Source organism: Leopardus geoffroyi, chromosome B1 (genome assembly GCF_018350155.1).
Source record: "Leopardus geoffroyi isolate Oge1 chromosome B1, O.geoffroyi_Oge1_pat1.0, whole genome shotgun sequence".
In the NCBI taxonomy this organism is placed as follows: Eukaryota; Metazoa; Chordata; class Mammalia; order Carnivora; family Felidae; genus Leopardus; species Leopardus geoffroyi.
Genome location: NC_059327.1, coordinates 169,800,627 through 169,821,850, shown reverse-complemented (window position 1 = coordinate 169,821,850; position 21,224 = coordinate 169,800,627). Strand labels below are relative to the sequence as shown.

Here is a 21,224-nt window from a genome sequence, read left to right as displayed (position 1 = left end):
TCCTCTGAGGACAATTAAAAGGTAGCCGCAGTAGCCCCACATTTAGAAAAACAAAGAAATCAAGTCCTGAAAGAAAGCCCCATTAGCGCCGCTAAGGGTAATATGCTTATTGTATTGCCCTGGCATGAGGATCAGACTTTTGGTTTCAGTTTATTGATTTTATTTTTAATTGCACAAAATGTGACATAAGCTAAAGAGAAGACTTGTCCCACAACCTGGCTAACCCAACAAGCAAGGCTGCTTGCCTGTCTACTCAGTGTTCAATAAACCATTTTTACATAATTGACATCTTAGCGTAAATGCCTCTGTTCTTCTCACCTATGATTATATTTCATGACACAGGGACCCTCATACGTCTTGCTTGCTGCTCACTGCTTGGCACATACACTCAATAAATATTTGCTGAATGAATGGTGTAAAATCTTTCTATGATGCCACAGTATTTGAAATTACAGCTTTTACTTATCACAAAATATGCCAGAGTGTAGAATGTTGTAATTTAAAAAACATTTTCCCAGGGCACCTGGGTGGCTCAGTCAGTTGGGTGTCTGACTTTGGCTCAGGTCACGATCTCACAGTTAGTGGGTTTGAGCCCCATGTCGGGCTCTGTGCTGACAGCTCAGAGCCTGGATCCTGCTTCGGATTCTGTGTCTCCCTCTCTCTCTGCCCCTCCCCTGATCACTCTCTGTCTCTGTCTCTCAAAAATAAAGGTTAAAAAAAAAATTAAAAAACACTTCCCTACTGGTGGATAACCACATTAGTCTACCTTTTCATCGTTATAAAAAATGTTACAATAAATATTTTTATGCATGTACAGGTTTTTCCCTCTACTTAATCATTATTTTCTCAGGTTAAATTCCCAGAATCCCCTTTTTATGATTCTCAATATGAAGACCTAAATTATTATTTTTTTTTTTTTATTATTTTTTTTTTTTTTTAATTTTTTTTTTTTCAACGTTTATCTACCTTTGGGACAGAGAGAGACAGAGCATGAACGGGGGAGGGGCAGAGAGAGAGGGAGACACAGAATCGGAAACAGGCTCCAGGCTCTGAGCCATCAGCCCAGAGCCTGACGCGGGGCTCGAACTCACGGACCGCGAGATCGTGACCTGGCTGAAGTCGGACGCTTAACCGACTGCGCCACCCAGGCGCCCCAGACCTAAATTATTAATCCACAATAGTATGTGAATGAAATGCTTCATAAAACAAAAAATCTTAAGTAAAGTAGAAGCATAGCAAATGAGACACCAATATTGCTTAAATTTGCAACTTTCATAACTAGGTTGATATTACACTGAGTCTGGTTGCTCATTACAGATCTTCTTGCTTATTGCCAACTTTTATTTCCTACTTATATAACAATTTCAATCTTTTGTCCTATTTGGTGCAACTATTTTTCCCTATTGTGCCTAATTATTTGTAGTGGCTTTTGCTGTGGATTTTTAAAAAAATTTATAGGATCAAATTCCAGACAGCTTGAGATCTTGCTCTTCTCCAAATATTTCTTAAAGTCTTTATCCTATTTGTATGTTTTTCAAGACCAACATTTTAACATTTAAGCCAGCTGGAATTTATTTTAGCATGGGATGTAACTTAGATATAAACTGCATTATTTCTTGAAACTTGCAAGTTGGTGATTTCCAACATCATTTATTAAATAATTATTTTATCAATGATTCTTTGCCCTCTTTATTAAATATTAAATGGGCTTTATTTCAGGGCATCCTAGTCCCTTTTCTTCTAGTCTATTTTACTCTATTTATCAATGCCTATTTTGGCAACAGAACCATACTATCTTAATAACTTCTGCTCTCCATTTTACTCATCCTTGCACACAGCTCATTTTCCCAAAATATTCTTCTATTTTCTTGTTTCTTTTTGAAATTAAGATGAATAATTTAGTCAACTCTCGAGGAAAAAATAATAATCTCCCTGGGATTATATTGCACCAATATTTTGGAACAACTGGTACTTTTGGTTTTGCTAGGAATTTGACATAATTGCCCATTTATGTCAATCCTTAACACCTAAAAAACTTTGATGTTGTCTTTACAAAGGTCATATACATATCTTAAATTTATTTGTAAGCATCTCACATGCCACTGGGAATGAGATCTTTCATTGTATTTTTCTAATTTGATATCTCCAACAAAAGAAATGCTGTTAATTTTTGAGTATCTTGAATTCATCATTGAACCAACTTTTAAAAATTCTAGTTAATTAAGTATCTAATACAAATTATTAAGTAACATAAGTTCATGCTGGCTGGGTAACTTTTGGCAACACTTTAGATTTTATTCCTCTGCTTCTCTAAGTGGGATGCACAGGGAGGGCGTGGCACTGATCTCCAAGACAACAAAGAATGCTAACATTATGGGTAATCATGGGCTGCTGATTTCTTGTCTGTGAAAAACTGAGTTACAGTAATTCATTCAATCTTGAAATAATGAAAAAAAAAAAAAGACATCAGTAAAATAAGACATTGTAATAGGCTAATTTTAGAGGAAAGTCATGCATGCTTATCTCCTGACTTTATGACTGCTTACTCTGGATAAGATGGTAAGAAACTGATACATCAATTTATTAAGAAACGTGTCTAAGCTAATTACTATGACAAACCTAGTAAATGATACACATTTATAATGCAATTCAATTCGTCATACTTGATTACATCCTACCAATCTTCTAAAATGTTTAAATCCACAAGTGCCAAAGAAGAGCAAAAGGAAACTTCTTTTGAAGCAATTTTTTGAGCTTTTTCATTTTTTTATTGTGCTTCTCTGAGCAGTGACTATGACAGGACTAAGGAAAGCACAGTCAAGGTATTTTCCTCTTTGTTACTTTTATGTCAAAGACCAGAGAGAGTAGTGAGTTTTTAAACACGCAGGAAGGGAGATGTCAATCTTTATTTTGGCCACTGATTTAAAATGAGAAAAATGCAATCAACTGAGAGGGAATTTGTTCCCTGCAGGGACACAAGGTGACTATGAACATCACAGGGCAGGATTAAGGGAATGGTCTTTAAGCTGCTGGGAAATACTGGAAGGCAAGTAACCAGCTGAGTGGGACACCTAAGCTGTTCCTAGCGATCTCAGAAAACAAAATCCCCCAGGTAGAGTGGCTTTGCCTCCAAAAGTCTTTCACCAAGTTATAAAGGTTCTTCGCTTGCATATAGAGTTAGACTCTAGTTAGACTAGAGTTAATGGTCTTCCAGGACTAAGGGAGAACTAGTAACAATTGCTTACCTTTTGAAACTGAGGTCTTAAAAGCACTTAGATAATACATGTTAAATGATAACTCAACTCACTAACTGCCATGTTACACGTCCTGTGAGCGTGTTAACCTCTCGAGACTATGGAATTGATTTCCAGTTCATTAGAAAATGATGTTTAGGTTAGTAAGTTGTTTTTTGTTGTTTTTTTTTTTTAAGGAACTCTAATTCTTAGTTTTGCTTGGACAGTAGATGATTAAAGCAAAAAGTTTCAACACAAAACAGTTCATGGTTAAATGAAATCTATGAAAAACAGTACTCAAAATATACTATGAAAAACAAAGAATTCCAAATATTACTTTTCAAGTCTTTCTAGCATATTTCAGAATTAAATGAGAGTGACTAAAGACTCCATGTATGTCGACAACATTAATTACTAAACAGCTTTCGTATCAGAATTCATGACATTTGTTTACATCACACACAAAAATTGTATCTATTAGAGTACACATCGATGCACTTCTTCTGGAACAAAATAAAAATCAATGCATACCTTTTCCCAGTGCACAATTTCCCAAGCACCATTTCTCAAAACTGGAAAAAGAAAAGGTGACATTTTTAGAAACATTTTTACTACTTATTAAAAGCCTGCTTCTGAGGAAATGATCACTTTAAATGGACAGCTTCAAAAAATGAACCAGCAGCAATTTTTATAGATTTAAAAATTAATTATGACAGCAAAGATGGTGTAAAATTACACAAAGAATTAAAAAAACAACCCATGCACATTTTAGATCCCACAATAAAACATTACTAGCAGAGGGTAATCTCACTGGTGCTCAAGGGCTTTCTTGAGCACAAAGAAGAATTACAGGCCACGGCTGGAGGAGAAAGCCACACAAATGATGTGAAAAGGGAGTGACAAGCTAAAAGAGCATTTCAGAAGCCATACAGTAGCAATGTTTAAAAAAAAAAAAAAGAAAGGGTTTACAGGCACAGAAGAAACAGATTTCACATTGGTTAGTAAAAATTTAACACATAAACAGATAAAGAATTTGCGCCTTTAGTTTTCTAATAGTGCAAAATTGCGTAAGTTTCCGTATTTGGTTTACTGAGAAGAAATGAAAGAAGAGGCTACTATTAAATTATGATAGAGGGATACTTTATTAGTGTCTTATTACTGCTTCACAGCAGTAATGTTGCTCAGTACATCTTTTTTCATCCCGTACTATGTGTCTGTGGCATAATACTGAATATACCAATAGACACTAAAAGATAAAATAAAAAAAAAAAACAGTAAAGATAATAATGCAAGGTAGGAAGTATAGCACTTAGTACTTAAGGAATAGGTCAAGGTCAGTCAACAAATTATCCCCACAGTAAACTGCATGAGGGCAAAGCCAGTATTTGCACCATTTAATAATATTCCCTGGAAACAGCACAGTCCCTTGTGCAAAGGAGCTACTCAGTAAATATATGCAGGAGAAATAATTGATAGGTACAAAACTTTAGATTCAGATTCTTTTGATGTTAGAAAAGTTGAAACCTGAGCCCTCTGAGGTAAATCACAATGATAATAACCTCCAAAATGTTAAACAGCAAAAACAGCATTAGTCACATACCAACAGGTCTTGCAGTCAGTATTACGATATAAATTAGTTTAATGTAAATACAATCTTTTTTGCTTTTCAAAATTCCCTGAACACAAGGCTGTCTCTTATTCATTTTCTCATGGTACCTCACAGCACTCCTAGTAAGACACTCAAATGTTTGTTAAAGAAATGAGTAAGTCCAACAATGAATATCCTACAGTGCATTTTGGTGAATCCACTTCATTAAATTAAAACAATAATGATTCCACGTTGAAGAGCTAACACTAAAATATTTCCAGTACAATTTCTATAACTATATGACCAAGTTAAAGTTCCAATTTTTACAACATCGTACAGTTATGGGTCAAGGATCTGAACCGCAGGCATCCAAAAGTGATCACTACGTTCTAATACAAAACTCTAATGCCCGCAGAGTTTATCAAACTGATCCCAGGACTACACCTGCTCCTTAATGCTGTTCCCTGAGTACAAGAGGGTCAGGGCATGAGACAGAGTAAAAGGCCATGGGTACAGATGTCGTCTGTCACTGCTTAGCAGTGTCTTTCTCACAATTAGTTGTTACAAAGAATAAAGAATAAATGAGAGGGCTCTGCCTTTTAATGGCTTAATCCAGTAGCTACAATATAGTAAGTACACTTCTCAACAAAGACAGCTAGCCAAGTGCTGCTCAAATCAACTATAACTAAGATTAACTGACACTGCATAATGGGGTCAAATTTGCAGTATTTTAAATTAGAAAAATATTATTCAACAGCAGCCAGAGTCCTTTACTGCCATTTAGTTTCTTCTGATCCTATCTCATATATTCTCCCAATTGCAGTACTTGGGTTTTTAAAAAAAATCAGTGCCCAATATTTCTAGAATAGAAATTTGGCATGAAAATGAAGACTTCAGCTTATCTGGAAAGCTCAGAAGGTCACTCAATTCCCGCCTGAGCCTCGAACAGAGCAGTGGCCACCTTTCTCCATGGGGCTCACCGCATTCATGGTTTCCTGTGTTCTCATACCCAGCCTGCTTCCCTTATTTAGGGCAACTGCCTGGCTCATGCCTACGAGGTTTTCTTTTATTAACTGAGGTATAACAAAATGTATAGATCTTAAGTGTTCAATGAGTTTTGAAAACTGTAAACACCTGTGAATCTACCACTCCTCACAACATATAAAAGTTCAGAAAGATCCCTCATGCTCCTTTACAATCCATCCCTCCATCTCTAGAGGCAAATATAAATTAGTCACCATAGATTAGTCTTACATTTCGTATACATGGACTCATACAGTATGTGTGTATCTGAGATTCTGTCTATCTGTAAGTGATGAATCATTAAATTCTACACCTGAAACTAATATTATACTGTATGTTAACTAACTGCAATTTAAATAAAAATCTGGAGGAAAAAAAATATATTTCTCCTTAAAGTGAAAATTGAAAAAAAAAAGATTTTACATTTTCCTAATTAAAGTAACATGGTGCTGTACTAGATAGATTTCTAGACTCTGTATTTATTTTACTGATCAATTTGCATATCTTCACAATACATGCCATCTTGATTATTGCAACTTTATGGCAAGTTTTGACATTAAGTAAATCTTCTATTTTGTTCTTTTTTTATATAGTTTTGGCTATTCTACGTCCTTTGCATTTCCACATAAATTTTAGAATCAAATCATTAATTCTTAAAACAATACCTCCTGAGATTTTTGATGTGGGGCTTGAGTCTTTCAATCCCTGGACAACCTCTATCTCTGTATTTATTTACATCTTCATTAATTTTTCTCAGATTTGTTTTTGTAGGTTACCGTATAGGAGTCTTTCATTAGATTTATCCATTGATATTTGATAACTTTTTCTTATATTGTAAATGGTATATTTACTTCATTTCCCACTGGTAGTCTATAGAAATGAATTAAACTTTCATACAATGACCTTGCTATCTGGTAATTTTGTTAAATTCACTTATTAATTTAGATAAGGTTTTCTCACTGTTTTTGTAGCAATATTTTTAAGAAACTTAAATTCTTCTGATTAGTGATGCTATATTGTTGAGGTGGTTTTATTGTTCTCATATACCTCACTGTTCATCTCTTTATTTTTAAAATCTCTTCTGCTCTTATGTGAAAAAAAAAATCACTGAAAATTAGGAAGACGTTTTACTACTAAAAATTTCCTGTTGATTCTATGTCTTGAGCATCTCCAATTCTGCATCTCCTCCACCATCACCAACACCAGCACCCCTACTTGAAGCAACCATCATGTGCCCCCAGCTAGAGGTCTGCATTAGCCTCACCATTAGCTTCCCACATTCACTCTTGATCTCTTTCAAATTTAGTGTCTATAGCATAGCTATAATAACTATATGTAATGATTATCTATATTTGTACAACTATGGATTATTATGTATCAGTCCACATATCCTTACATACACACAAATATATATATTTATATATATAAGCAATACATATATTGTTATTTATATATTATATATTATATATATTTATATATTTTATATATATTTTTATATATTATATATTTATATATTATATATTTACATATATTTTATATATTTATATATATTTATATGTATATTTTATATGTACATAATATACATACAAATATATATAATATGTATATTTTATACGTATATAATATACATATAAATATATATATAATATACATATATAATATACATATAAACGATTAGGTCACCCCTTGCTCAAAACTCTTCAACTGGTTCCCCTTGGTTCATAAAACAAGTCCAAACATCTAGAAGGCCTTTGATTAACAGCTCCTGTCTAGTCTACCACCACCTCCCGTAGCTCCCTCTGCCCCTCATACCCTGTGGTGAAAGCAACATGCTGTTTCCTGCCTCAAATCCTTTGCACATTTCCATGACTGGAACCTTCTTTCCCTCCATCCTCACCTAGATGACTCCTACATAAGTTCCAGATCTCAGCTTTAACACAGCTTTTCAAGGGACACTTCCTGACACCCACTCCTTTACCACTCCCCTCAAGTCCAAATAAGCTTCCTGCACTTTTCCTTCAGAGTATTAAGGCAGTTCTACTATGTATTTAGTTGAGAGACAATTTATGTAAGGGCCATCTCCTGCCCAAGGCTGTAAGAGCTGTGACAATGGGAACATTTTCTATTCTGTTCACTGCTGAATACCCCGTGTTACAAAAGAGTGATACAAAGGCACTCAGTGAATACTTGCTGGATGGAAAGCTGGATTCACTAATGTGTTTGGGACCATATGAAGCCTCAGTAATAGTTACATAGATTTACCAAAGATACAACCCTGCCTCCCCAGTAAGTCCCATGTTAAAAACAACAGATACACAATGTTTACAAAAGAGCTATATGACAAAACAAGTTGGTAATTCCTCAGAAAGTTAAGCACATAGCTACCATATGACTCAGAAATTCCACACCTAAGTATGTATCTAAGAGAACTGAAAACATATGTTCACATAAAAGCTTGTACACAAATGTTTATTGTAGCATTATTCATTCATAATACCCAAAAAGTAGAAACAACCCAAATGCCCATAAATTAATGAATGGTTGAATGAAATGGGGCACATCCACATGATGGAATATTATTGAGCCATAAAAAGGAATGAAATGCTGATACATGCTACAGCAAAATGAATCCTGAAGTATGCTAAATGGAAGCCAGACATAAAAGGCCACATATCGTATGATCTGATTTGTATAAAATGTCAAGAATAGATAAATCCATAGATACAGAATGTAGATTAGTGGATGTTGGAGGCTTGTGGAAGAGAGGAGTGGGGATTTAATGCCTATATGTATGGAGTTTCTTTTTGGGGTGATGAGAATATTCTGGAATCAGTGGTGATGGTGTATAACTATAAATACATGAAAAAACCAATGTATACTTGGAAATAATGAATTTATGCTATGTGAATTATAACTCAATAAAAAACAGCTACATTAAACGAAGCCAATGAACTCTTTAAACACTTGCTTAAAATAGACTTCTCAGTTTTGTAAGTTCCTAAAATGATTCCAGTGTATGGACTATATATATATAGCCAGCGTGAGCAGTTGGAAATGTTTATGTAACCATCGGATGCACTAACATGAGTGTCCTCTGATGTCAGCTCCAGGCCACCCCTTCCAGATCTGTAATCTAAACAAGCCCTCCTTGAAATGCTGCCACTTCGCAGATGTTTGTTCGTTCACATCTAAAAATAGCCCTGAACCACTCTACTGGGTCCCACTGAACAGGATGGAAGTGTCATAACAGGCTTCCCAAACTCAGCAGACCAGCCAGGGAGTCTTTGCTCCACCTGTAGCACTTTCGCAGAACCATGGAAAACAATCCTCCAAACCTGCTTCATGTCCCCCTTTTCCCTCTGCTCCTTCCTCGCATCCTTGTTCCCAAGGCTTCTTTCTGCACAATTGAATTGATTTACCTCCTTCCCTTAACCGACCTTTCTGCACTTCCTTCACTCTCAATCCACCTGTCCTCCTACTACCTCCTAGGGGCTCTCTGCCTCCACCCAAACGTCCCCTCAAAATTCATCGTTGAAGAGATACACTGGAAGATGTGGCTGGCTGCAAAAACGTGCATGTCTAAGAAACTTTTATTTTTTTTTTATTTTTTATTTTTTTTCAACGTTTATTTATTTTTGGGACAGAGAGAGACAGAGCATGAATGGGGGAGAGGCAGAGAGAGAGGGGGAGACACAGAATCGGAAACAGGCTCCAGGCTCTGAGCCATCAGCCCAGAGCCTGACGCGGGGCTCGAACTCACGGACCGCGAGATCGTGACCTGGCTGAAGTCGGACGCTTAACCGACTGCACCACCCAGGCGCCCCGAACTTTTAAATACATATTCAGTGGATGATGTTTTCTATCAATTATAAAATCAATGCATGTTTGTAACAAGCTAGATAGAGCTATATAACAGGTGAGCTGACATTCTCTCATCACATGTCACTTTCTTCAGCTGAGGAATACTAATTGATGCATCGTCACATACCTTTCTCTAGACAAACATGAATATACGGGGGTGCCTGGGTGGCTCAGTTAAGTGTCCCACTCCTGAATTCGGCTCAGATTGCAATCTCATGGTTCATGAGCTCAAGCCCCATGTTGGGCTCTGCACTGGTAGTATGGAGCCTGCTTGGGATCCTCTCTCTTTACCTTTCTCTCTGCCTCTCCCCTGCTCACTTGCTCTCTCTCAAAATAAATAAATGAACTTTAAAAAAAGAACATGAACATATGGACTTTTGTTTTCTTTTCTCTAAAAATTTACTTCTCTGCAGCTTGGTTTTCCACTTAACATGCCACAGATGCTTTCAGAACAAAGCACAGAGATGAGCCAGTTTTGAAAAACAAGCCACTACATGGATACATCCATTACAATGGGTCAGCTAACTGAACAGTCTTGTAAGACTCCGTAGAACATATCCACAAAAAGCTTTATCAAGGGAGAGGATATGGTGCAGCAGAAACATGAAAGGACAGGGAAGCATCAGGAGTCTGAGAAACTTCCAGGCACAGTGCTCCAGGGTCTCTTCACACTCATCTAGGACACAGATTTTGAACCTCCATTAAATGTACAATAAATCTTAATTTTAAGGAAGCCTGGAGAAAAGTTTCCAAGAGGTCTTTTATAGCCCCTAGTCAATTAGCCAAAGCAGACTGTATAACAGGATAAACCAAGTAAGCCATCAATCTATACACATCCTTAAACTAAGTAGAGAAGCTGGTCTTGGGTGCCTGTAGGGGAGTTTCAAACCCTAGATAGCACTTTATAAATCACCAGCTAGTGCATTTTGTTCTACTCATGGCCAGGTGTCCCAGAGATAAGCATTGGGTATTTCAGTCCAGCTGTGAAACAACTCTGGTTTACACAACAGCTAGACACTAATGTATTTAACTATCTTTCTTTTTTTAATTTTTATTAAAAAATTTTTTTTTATGTTTATTTTTGAGAAAGAGAGACAGTACGAGCAGGAGAGGGACAGAGAGAGAGAGAGACACACACACACAGAATCTGAAGCAGGCTCCAGGCTCTGTGCTGACAGCTTAGAGCCCGACACAGGGCTCGAGCTCACAAACCGTGAGATCATGACCTGAGCCAAAGTCAGATGCTTAACCGACTGAGCCACCCAGGCGTCCCTCAACTATCTTCCTCTTGATGGAAATTCTGATTTCTTTTTTTTCCCTACCACCTCAAACAACACCGAAATATATTTATATGACTGTATTCTATTGGACAGGATCCTAAGAGGAAGATTGCTGGCTCTGGGCATTTGTGTTTGTACTTTTATCAGACATCAGATATAAACCACATTACCGGCCCAAGAATCATGTGCAATCTATACTCTCACATGCAACATATGAAGTTCACTGACTAAACCTAGACAAGCGCAAATTGTTATCAATCATTTGGTTTTTGGCAATCTAAATGGGTATTTGTTATTTATTCTGAAGGCTATAGTGGCCTGGATTAGTCAAAGTGTAAATTACCTTTATGTCTCTACACTGAGTTAGAATTCTAACCCACTGCGGTAACATTGCTTTGAATGTACTACAGACCCTCGCTGCTCAACCAGTGGTCCAGGGACCTACAGCATCATTTGGAGGCTTGTGAGAACTGAGAATAGGTTTCTACCTTCTCCTTTTCCCTTTCTTTTGTTCTTGAAGTATAAAACTAGAACCAGAAATAAAGACCGGAAGTGCATAGCTTTCTTCAAACTTGAGGCTAGACCCATCTTAGGATACAGAATTCTGGGGAAATTGAAAATCAGCTCATGACATATAAAATGTTTCTGTACAAATGAAGGCTTGAATACTGGCTAAAGATGAAAGTCGATCATATAATTCACTTTGTCTCTACTTCAGAACTGGTTCCTAAACACCCAACCATAGAACAATTAAAATAAGCAATATCACGTGTATTATGCTGGTGACTGAAATAACAACGCAGTTATTTTTAGTCACTGACCTCCTCTGACCCAGCTCCAACCACGTTTAGAGGAAGTGAGAAATTACGCTGGGTGCTTTTCTGAGCTTTTAGCTTTTCCGGGACCCAAAGTACTTACCCCATTCCTCTAGAATATCAGAGTTTAAGAAGGTGAGCTGTGGGGATGATTAGTGATGCCTAGTGAAGGGGGCTGAAAGCAAGCCATGGCAGAATTGAGAATGGCCTGTCCTATGGTGCATTAATGGCTCATTCCTTTACTGTTTTTCATTTTTTAGTTTTTTTTAAATGTTTATTTATATTTGAGAGAGGGAGAGAGAGAGCGAGTGAGCATGAGTGGGGGAGGGGCAGCAAGAGGGGGTGTCAGAGGATCTGAAGCGGGCTCTGTGCCGATGCAGTGAGCTCGATGTGGGACTTGAACCCACAAACCATGAGATCATGACCTGAGCTGAAGTTGGACGCTCAACCAACCGAACCAGCCAGGCGCCCCTAGCTCATTCCTTTAAATGCTAAACTCCTCTCTCTGCAGTTCCAGCCAAACACACCTGCTACAGTTTTCACCCAGGCTAATTAGTCTGACAGCATGCAGAAGAGAGCTCAGACTTTCAACAAATACCTCAAACGTAACCTGTTTTTACTTAGCAGGATACTCCTTAACAGCTTTGTTGTAATGGATTTCTGTTTTGAAATGAAAACATTCTGTTAGAGTCCCTTGGAAGTTCCCTAATCAAAGGCCCTGGAGAAACTGGCAGGCTCTCAGGACCCAATCAAATGCTGCACAGGTACAGGTGCTCACTTAAGAGTCTAACACTGGGCTTCTCAGAGAGAAGCTGTCACCACTGTAAATGAAAGAGTTCATCACTGGGGCTGTTACTGAAAGTCGCTGGGGTGCCATTCGTGGGCAATCATGCCACTTCTTTAAGTGGGTAACAAGAGGCGAGTTATCCGAAAGGATGATGGGCACCAGCGAGGTCACAGAGGATGGAGAAACCACAGAAAATGTGGTACACTCTGGTTTCTACTTGGTAGTAAGCATTAGAGAGGAGTTTCAGTGCCTTGAGGAGGACAGGGCAGTGCTGAGACTGTGCCTTTGAGCTTCGCAAAGAAAGAAAACCATCATACCCATATTAAAGCATCAATTCAGTCACTATGTAGACCCTTGCATTCCAAAGACAGTTTTAAGGCAGAAACCTCTCTGTGGCATAAGCTGACATTGCACAAAACTCTCCTGTGTGATACCTGCACGGTCAGTGAGGAGCCTGCTTGGGATTCCCTCTCTCTCCCTCTCCTGCATATGCACTCGCTCTCTCTCAGAATAAATAACTTTAAAAAAAAAAAAAAAAAGGCAAGTCAAGCAACAATCTGCTTGGAGTCCGCCAACACAAAAGACAAAGGGAACTTTCTGAATTCTGCTCTTATCCCTGTTCTACATATGGCTTTTCCATCGGTGATACTACTTCTATTACCCACTTACAAAACTTGTAACAATGGGCCTCACTGGCAGCATCAGTGTCCCTGAGACCTTCTTAAGAATGAAATCCTGGGGCCCCTGGGGAGGCCTACAGAAACTCTAGGGGCATCTCCCAGAAAGCTGTTTTTGACCAGTGACTCATAAAAACGGAAATATGGGTGAGATGATGTGATCAGAGAGCACGAGGATCAGCAATCCCCTTTTCTCAAAATGTTTCCCCTCAATCCTGCTCACGGAGTCATCATTCGCTTTTTCCCTCACTGACTTGAACAATTCCTTGAAGGAAAGATCTCCCTCCACTGCCGCAGTAATCAATCCATCCCACCATTCTTGCAGCCAGGCTCTAGCTCTGCAGCTTAGAGCTGGGGCACCTGGGAAGACTCACGACTTCTTAAATGCCGGACGTAGTGGGTGTCACAGTCTAATTCGGTGGTATTTGCTGCTTGACGAGGTTCCTTCTCCTTCGCCGAGCCCAGGTGGATCTGTTCGCTGTGCATTTTCCTTTGTCTTCCCGTCATCATTGCCCCACCCCTCTCCTTGATTCAGCAAGAGTCGATCTCTTGGGGCACCTGGGTGGCACAGCCAGTTAAGCATCTGACTCTTGATCTCAGCTCAGGTCATGATCTCATGGTTTGTGGGATTGAGCCCCATGTTGGGCTCTGTACCAACAGCATGGAGCCTGCTTGAGATTCTCTCTCCCTCCCCCTCTCTCTCTCTACCCGTCTCCCACATGCTCGCCCGCACACTCTCTCTTTCTCTTTCAAAATAAATTACAAACTTAAAAAATAAAAGTTAATCTGTCTGCTCCCCGCACCACCCCAAATTCTTCTTTCAAAAGCACAACTGGGAACCTAGCCATGCTCTTCAGTATTTCTTTCCAACTTCTCCACGCTGGTTTTCAAAAGCCTCCAAAAAAGGACCCTAACTTGCCTTCCAATGCTTGCCTCCACTGCTCTGTGACAAGTATCTTATGCTCTAGCTGAAATAGACTATTTCCCAGAATACATCTCAGGCCTTCCCACCTCCTCCTGAATCACCCACTGCTACCATTCCAATAGCTCTGCTTACTGAAAGCCCCCTCGTCCTTCACGAGCCTGGAAAATGACATTTTGGAATTCCCACCTCTCTCATTTGGTCCCTTCCAGTTTTTCCATCTTGTATCATAGTATTAGTGGGCATCTTATGTCTCTGCCAGATCATCATTTCCTGTAGAACAAGAATGCAGACTGGTTTCTTTCTGTGTTTTCTGCACTGGGTCTTATACAAGGTGGATGCACGGTGAGGACTTTACTCAAGTGAAATAACTAATGTTCGAACTTTGGATCACACCTGTTTTTCCTCTTTAACAATGGCCCTAAATTTCCTCAGTGGTTTTTTGCTCCTCAGTGCACAACTTTTATTTATGGGACAAATGGAAGACAATCTGGGGTTGTATTCCCCTCATATAAATGCCTGGTCTCCATCCAGAGCTGTTGCTGAAAATACCTAACCAGTTCAATTTATACAACTCTAAGATCTTTGTGACAGTTTGAAAATATTAACAGTCTTACAAGTGTCTGAAAACATTATTTAGGCCATACATGTGCTCCATTTTTAAGCCCGATGTTTAAGATCATGGAAGCACTAGTTTCTAGGAACTATTTATAGGTAAGACAATGCACATGTGGCAGAGTATATGTTCAGGCCTACTGCACAGACCAGATGTGGGGGGACCTCCAGGGAGACAAAAAGGCAGCACTTCGGCTTTTTCAACAAGCAGGACAGTGGTACTACCTTAAGTCCCTTAGCATGGGATGAACTTAACCAGATGGATTCAGCCTGATGGTAGGCCGTTTCAGGGTTAACGTCCTGAAACATATTCCACCCAGGCCAACTCAACACCTTTTTCACAAAGGGCTTTAAAGGTGAAATGGGGGGCGCCTGGGTGGCGCAGTCGGTTAAGCGTCCGACTTCAGCCAGGTCACGATCTCGTGGTCCGTGAGTTCGAGCCCCGCGTCAGGCTCTGGGCTGATGGCTCATGATGGCTCATGATGGCTCTGAGCCTGGAGCCTGTTTCCGATTCTGTGTCTCCCTCTCTCTCTCTCTGACCCTCCCCCGTTCATGCTCTGTCTCTCTCTGTCCCAAAAATAAATAAACGTTGAAAAAAAAAAATTAAAAAAAAAATAAAGGTGAAATGGTTCCCAGTGGGAGACAGACAACACCATGCCCTGCAGGGAAGAAGCCCCTTAGTGGCTATCAGCCAGTACCAACTCAATTCCACTTCTGAAAAGGCTGATGTAGCTCCAGGGAAGGAAGACACAAGTAAAGCTGAGATCTCCTATTTTTAGCTACATGCCTACTTGTTGTTGTCCTTTTCTACATTAAAACTGAAAAACAACTATTAAAAACCTACTCTAGGGGTGCCTGGGTGGCTCAGTCCCTTTTAAGCTTCCGACTCGACGTCAGCTCAGGTCATCTCACGGTTCATGGGTTCAAGCCCCATGTTGGGCTCTCTTCTGACAGCTCGGAGCCTGCTTGGGATTCTCTCTCTTCTTTTCTCTCTGCTTCTCCCCTGCTCACGCACTCTCTTTCTCTCAAAATAAGTAAACCTTAAAAAAGTTAATCTCATGTCTGCTACATGATAGAGCAATGTATGAAACAATCTAACTAGGAATTTCTGGTGGTCCTCGTTCAACTATGGCATCAGATCAGGTGACTGACGGCTGCCAGGTGTCACAGGTGGCTCCCATCCATTCTCCCCTGTGAAAGGTATACACTCCACCCTTCAGGGAAGACAGCCAAACCTGGGATTTTAAAAAAGCAAATCTGTTTCATTGGGGGACACTTTTAATTTTAAGATCCTAAATATCTCTCTCAGTCTGCACCTGAACCCCATTTTTCCCCAGACGTCCGTATGGTGATCTTGTATGAAACTAGTGTTCCACTTGAAATGCTGGCATGCTAGCCACAATAGCATTTCAAATATATGTTTATGTATTCAAAAGAGAAGCAGCTCAACCACTATAATAAATTCATAGAGATTGTCTTCAATTTACGTATCATAATGATAATAACAAATTTATATTCTACAAATTCCTGCCAAGCTAAATTTGGCAAAACCACCCAGATTAGGGAAAGCTATGAGAGACTGCTTCCAGTGTGTGTGTGTGTGTCTGTGTGTACACATGGAGTAAGGTATATCAAATACCGTGAGTTCAAATATAGAGGAAGAAATCGAGAAAATGAAGGTAAGTTTAGATTCAAAGAAAACCAGGGCATTCTGAATGCCCTGCTCTGGAGCAGTGCTCTGGAACTCTGGGTAATGGAAGTGATAAGTGGACCCAGTACTGTGTTCACAGGAGGCAAAGCAGAGTAAAATGATGATATGATGGCTTCAACAGACAAGGTGCAGAGGCAGCAAGAGCTTCTGTCACATTAGCATTTTATCAGTGCCTGCAGAACAGTCTGGGACACAGTGTTTTGAAAACACTGCTCTTCATCTTGCTTACAGCCCAGATAATGAATTTCTAAGGCGGCTCCTTTCATTTCTAGTCTCTTCTTGCTTTTTGTCTGTACTCAAGTCTCTAGATGGAGAGTGGTTCATTCATCCATACAGGCAGGCCCCTGAGCTAAGAGACATGGGGAACAGAAAGATGAGTAAAAGGGCCCACCTACCTAGTACACACAAACCATCACATAACAAAAACACGGGAAGCAATCACAATTTATTGGGAGGAGCGAACCACAAAACTCAAAGACTCACTCATCCTCCCTGGACTTCTGGCCATCAATTTACACTGCTCTCCCTCAGCAACCAGGACCTCAGAGACCAATATACAATTTTGCACTGGCCAGCCCGCTGAACCATTTACCTAAGCAACTTCTCTGTCTCTAGGACAAGAAATGCCTTGTTCCCATAAGTACTGATGATAGACGCAAAATGTAAACTTTATGAAGTCATGCATTAGGTCCTAAATCCGTAATTTAATCCCTGCTTGGAATCATTAGTTCATGAAAATTACGCATCAGACAATCTCCAGTTAAGTGGCTGAAAATGTTGTAAATGAAATTATGAATTTATATTTCTGAAGTCATTAGGGAATGACAGAGATAAAAGTCACTCTCGAGTGTTTCAATGTAAAATGAAGAGACAAAATATTTATTTCTGTAAGAATATATGATTAATATTTGAATCTGACAGAATGGTGTCCTCTTAAATATTACATGGTCTTGATAAACATTTATAAAATGAAAATTTAAGTTAAATACTTCAAATGTCTGTCAAAAATTAATTATCTTTCAAAAATACCCCCCTTCCCACTCCTACACCCATTCTTGCCTCCAATTCAGGAAGGCAAATTGAATTTCATTCTGGTCTAATGACAACAGATGGCTTTTATATCAAGCAATTTGAGTTATCTGACAGCAAACAGTATCCTACTCAAACATTTCTGTTACCTCCTATTAACTAACTACAATACAAAAAGACAACCAACATTCAGCTAGGCAAAGAGGAAAAAAAGAAAAGTCCAGTCCCTCAGAAAATAAATTCAAGTATCAAACTAAGAGCCATAGTTTCTTGGAAATAGAATTTTCAAGTTTTCTGCTGACTTGAAGTGGTTTTTATAGCTACTAAGCTCTAATATTTTATTTTTGACATGAGTTTTATGTCACTACAGAAGCTTTCTCTTCTTCATTTTTAGCCAGAGAGCTAATCTTGTTAATCCAGGATAAACTGATGAACCAAGAAACAATATTTTCTCTAAATAGGAAGAAAAGTGAGTATTTCCGGCAGTAGGTAGTACCTGGAAAACTGGAAAACCCATCAGTACAAGGTGTGGTAGCCTACAATCATCTTAGCTATGATGGCTGCTCTTCAATCGTACAATGTTGACTTCTTGGGCCAGTGCTTGAAAATAAATAACTGCTAGTCCCTGAAGATAGCCCTTTGCTACAAGATACGCTATGTATTGGAAAAAAAAAAGTTACATATTTTTGGTTCAAAAGATGCTCTGAATATTCTAAGCAACATGGCAACAAGCGCAAATGTATTTTCGCACATTGTCCAAAATACCAGAACCTGTAACGTGTGGATTTTTTCCCCCTTTCAATTCCTAACGGTTGTCTCTTCACACCCAAATTCCTGGAGTACTTTGTCCCCAGGCTTCTAATAGCTTCCTATTCCATTCCACTCTGTTCTTTCAACTTTAATCTGGATGGTCATCCTGTCTTTTTTCCACTTGTAAACCTTCAACAGCTACTCAGTACACTCAAGAAAAGTTGGAATCTCCTTGGCTTGGCATTCAAGCCCTGGAAAATTTGACCCTGACCCTATTTTTTAATCATGTGTTTGCTTCCCTTTGATATGAATCTTCTTTCTTCATCTGGCAATCTGGTAACAGTTCAACAAAGCAATCCAGAAGCCTTTTTCATCTCTGTTCAGGATAACCTCTCTTCCCTCTTTCCCAACACACATGTAATATCTTCCCCATTTGGATGCCTCTGCTCATCCAAAGTGCTCCCCAAAATTCAAGATCTATCTCAAATTACCCCACAATTTCCTTTCCTTCTCTTGGACCCATATAGTATTTGACATAGGAACCATTATTTGCCACAAAAATCTACAGAGACATTGAGATCATGTATGCCAAAACTTTCATTTTCCACACAAGATCATATTTTACCCTTGGGCTTTTATATAGTTCCCATCTTACGTTTTTTCATATGTCCCATAATAAATATTATAAGCTCAGTAAATATTTTGTAAACGTATTAGAGGATACTTTAATTAATGTACCTTTCACAAATGTATCAAAAATCAGCAGATAATCCCTTTAGTGGAAGGTAAAAGCAGATGATCCCTTTGGAAGAAAAGCAGGGTGTTTGGCAGAGTCCCATAAAAATCACAGCAGTATAAAAATACTGTTTTTAATCACCAGCTGATTTGGGCACACATGACTGATCCTCATCACATTAGGAAACTTCAGAGAGAAATGAGATTCTCAGATGGGGCAAGCTCAGGGATGGGTAAGGTGTCTATTTCACGTGATCCTGGGTATTGTTTTAAGAATATAAGAGCATTATGGTCTATTTACTTGTGTGAGAGGTCATTTTGACTCTTGCTGTGTCAAAATGAGACCCACAACAAAAAAGCCAGGTCAAAATGCCATGTACTTCCCAGAAGCTGGCCTGGTTTTTGTTTTATTTATTTCTGGAGCATATATCATCTGTGTGTACAGTATAACACAAAGTGTTTCCAACATGCCTTTTAACAAGTAGCTTCACATCTGATTATTTTCTATAAATCTTACCTAGAGTAACATCTATTGATCACTAACAAAATATAGACATTTTGCAGCATTTTAAACACAAATGACTTCATGGACAGTACTCGGGAATGCATTGCTATGAGGCACTTACGCATATTAAAAATGTTATCTTTCAAAAGTATTACTACTGTAAATCACTCTAATGTGAATTTAAGTATTATGCTAATAAATACTACAAAAAAAAAAAAAAAAAAAAAAAAAAAAAGAGTCTCCCCTGGAACAAAAACTTAAGAGATACAAGGTATTTAGGTATTTTCAATTGAATTACATTTCATTGATGTGATCTATATATGTTACCAGAGTGTATTTGACAGATAAGAGAAATTAAAATGTAAAATTCCTACCTTGTGTCTGTTTCTTGTTCACTGCATTATCAGCTTTATGTCGTTTCTAAAGTTTAAAAGCAAAAAACAAAAACTGTGAAAAAGTGGATGAGATGAATAAAACAAAGTAGCATCTTTATACAAAAAATATTTCTTTTAATTTATGTTTCTCAAGGCTTTTATCCTTTTATACCCTTATCAATTTTATAAGCATGCTGGGGTGTGCCGATAAGAAGAATCAGAGGGTATGTGGGAATTTTAAAATTGAAAACACAATCCATAGAATGTTCATACAGTATTCCTCTTCTGGGAGCACAGAGAAGGGTCCTCAGAAGCATCCTACATTATTATACAGGTAAGACTAAAATTTTAATGTACTAGAAAAGGCTGATTTAGCCTGTTACTTAAATAATTCACTTAAAAAAGGCAATTGCCCAAGAGAATTATATGTAATAACTACCGTTTAATAATGGTACTGAAGTATTTTCAGCTTCTTATGAAATTCCTTATCTAATTAGGCCAAGTACATCTTCCATAATTTAATGGCATGCTGATGTCTGCCAATGACTAGAACCAAACACATATACCATTTTCATAAAGCTTCTTCTATCCACTGCTTCTGAATGGTCCCTTCTCCCCATTATGAACCATTTAATCACAGGATCCTATTCTCCTTCCTCTTAAAAGCATCAAAAAAAAAAAAAAAAAAGGTAAACAGGTGTGTTAGCTTAAGTCTAAGTGGGTGAGTTTGAAGAGTCACATAAGCCAAGGTTTTGGAGCAGAGAGTAAAAGAAACGAAAGGTCAGAGGAAAGGTGAGAATTTGAGTGGCCAAGGGAAGCTATCTTGTCTATGGTTCAACTAGAGGTTTTTCATAGCTTCTGTCTAAACTTACAGCATCAAGTGTAACACATCAGCCTCGGTTGACGTTGCAGGAAAGTGTTGAATTTAACTAACTCTGAGCTCAAAGATTCTATCATATAAAGCTCAAGGTCAGATTTAGCTGCATATACATGACTTTAAGGTGGGTTGGAATGCACATAAAACAACTGAGTTCCTAATTTTTTCATTTGAGAAGAAATACAGCTTTTAGAATCACAGTACACAAATGACAATACTCTCCAAGAGAAAAGGCCAGAGTTGTGGATTAGCCCTCCTCCCAAACACAGCAATACTAAGGAGGGATGACATAATAGCAGGCAGTGTGAACTCAGTTCAGCCAAACAATCAGCCACTGAACTGTACAAAGTGCAAACAGGGCATTCAAAATGCCTCTGTGGAAGGCTTGTAGAAGATAATTCTTGCCATATCCATATGTAGGAACACACTACAATTCTTTCTC

At 38.5% G+C, this 21,224-nt stretch overlaps 1 protein-coding gene across 9 annotated transcripts in view; it reads right to left on the bottom strand.

The window, feature by feature from the left end:
* Positions 1–21,224, bottom strand: part of ATP8A1 (ATPase phospholipid transporting 8A1) — a 235,113-nt gene that overhangs the window by 169,823 nt on the left and 44,066 nt on the right. For all 9 annotated transcript variants that reach the window (XM_045474206.1, XM_045474203.1, XM_045474204.1 and 6 more), the window contains 2 exons: positions 19,906–19,951; positions 3,765–3,805 (listed from right to left, as the gene is read on the bottom strand). In XM_045474206.1, the coding sequence (XP_045330162.1) occupies positions 3,765–3,805; positions 19,906–19,951 (87 nt within the window). The remainder of the gene's footprint in view (positions 1–3,764; positions 3,806–19,905; positions 19,952–21,224) is intronic.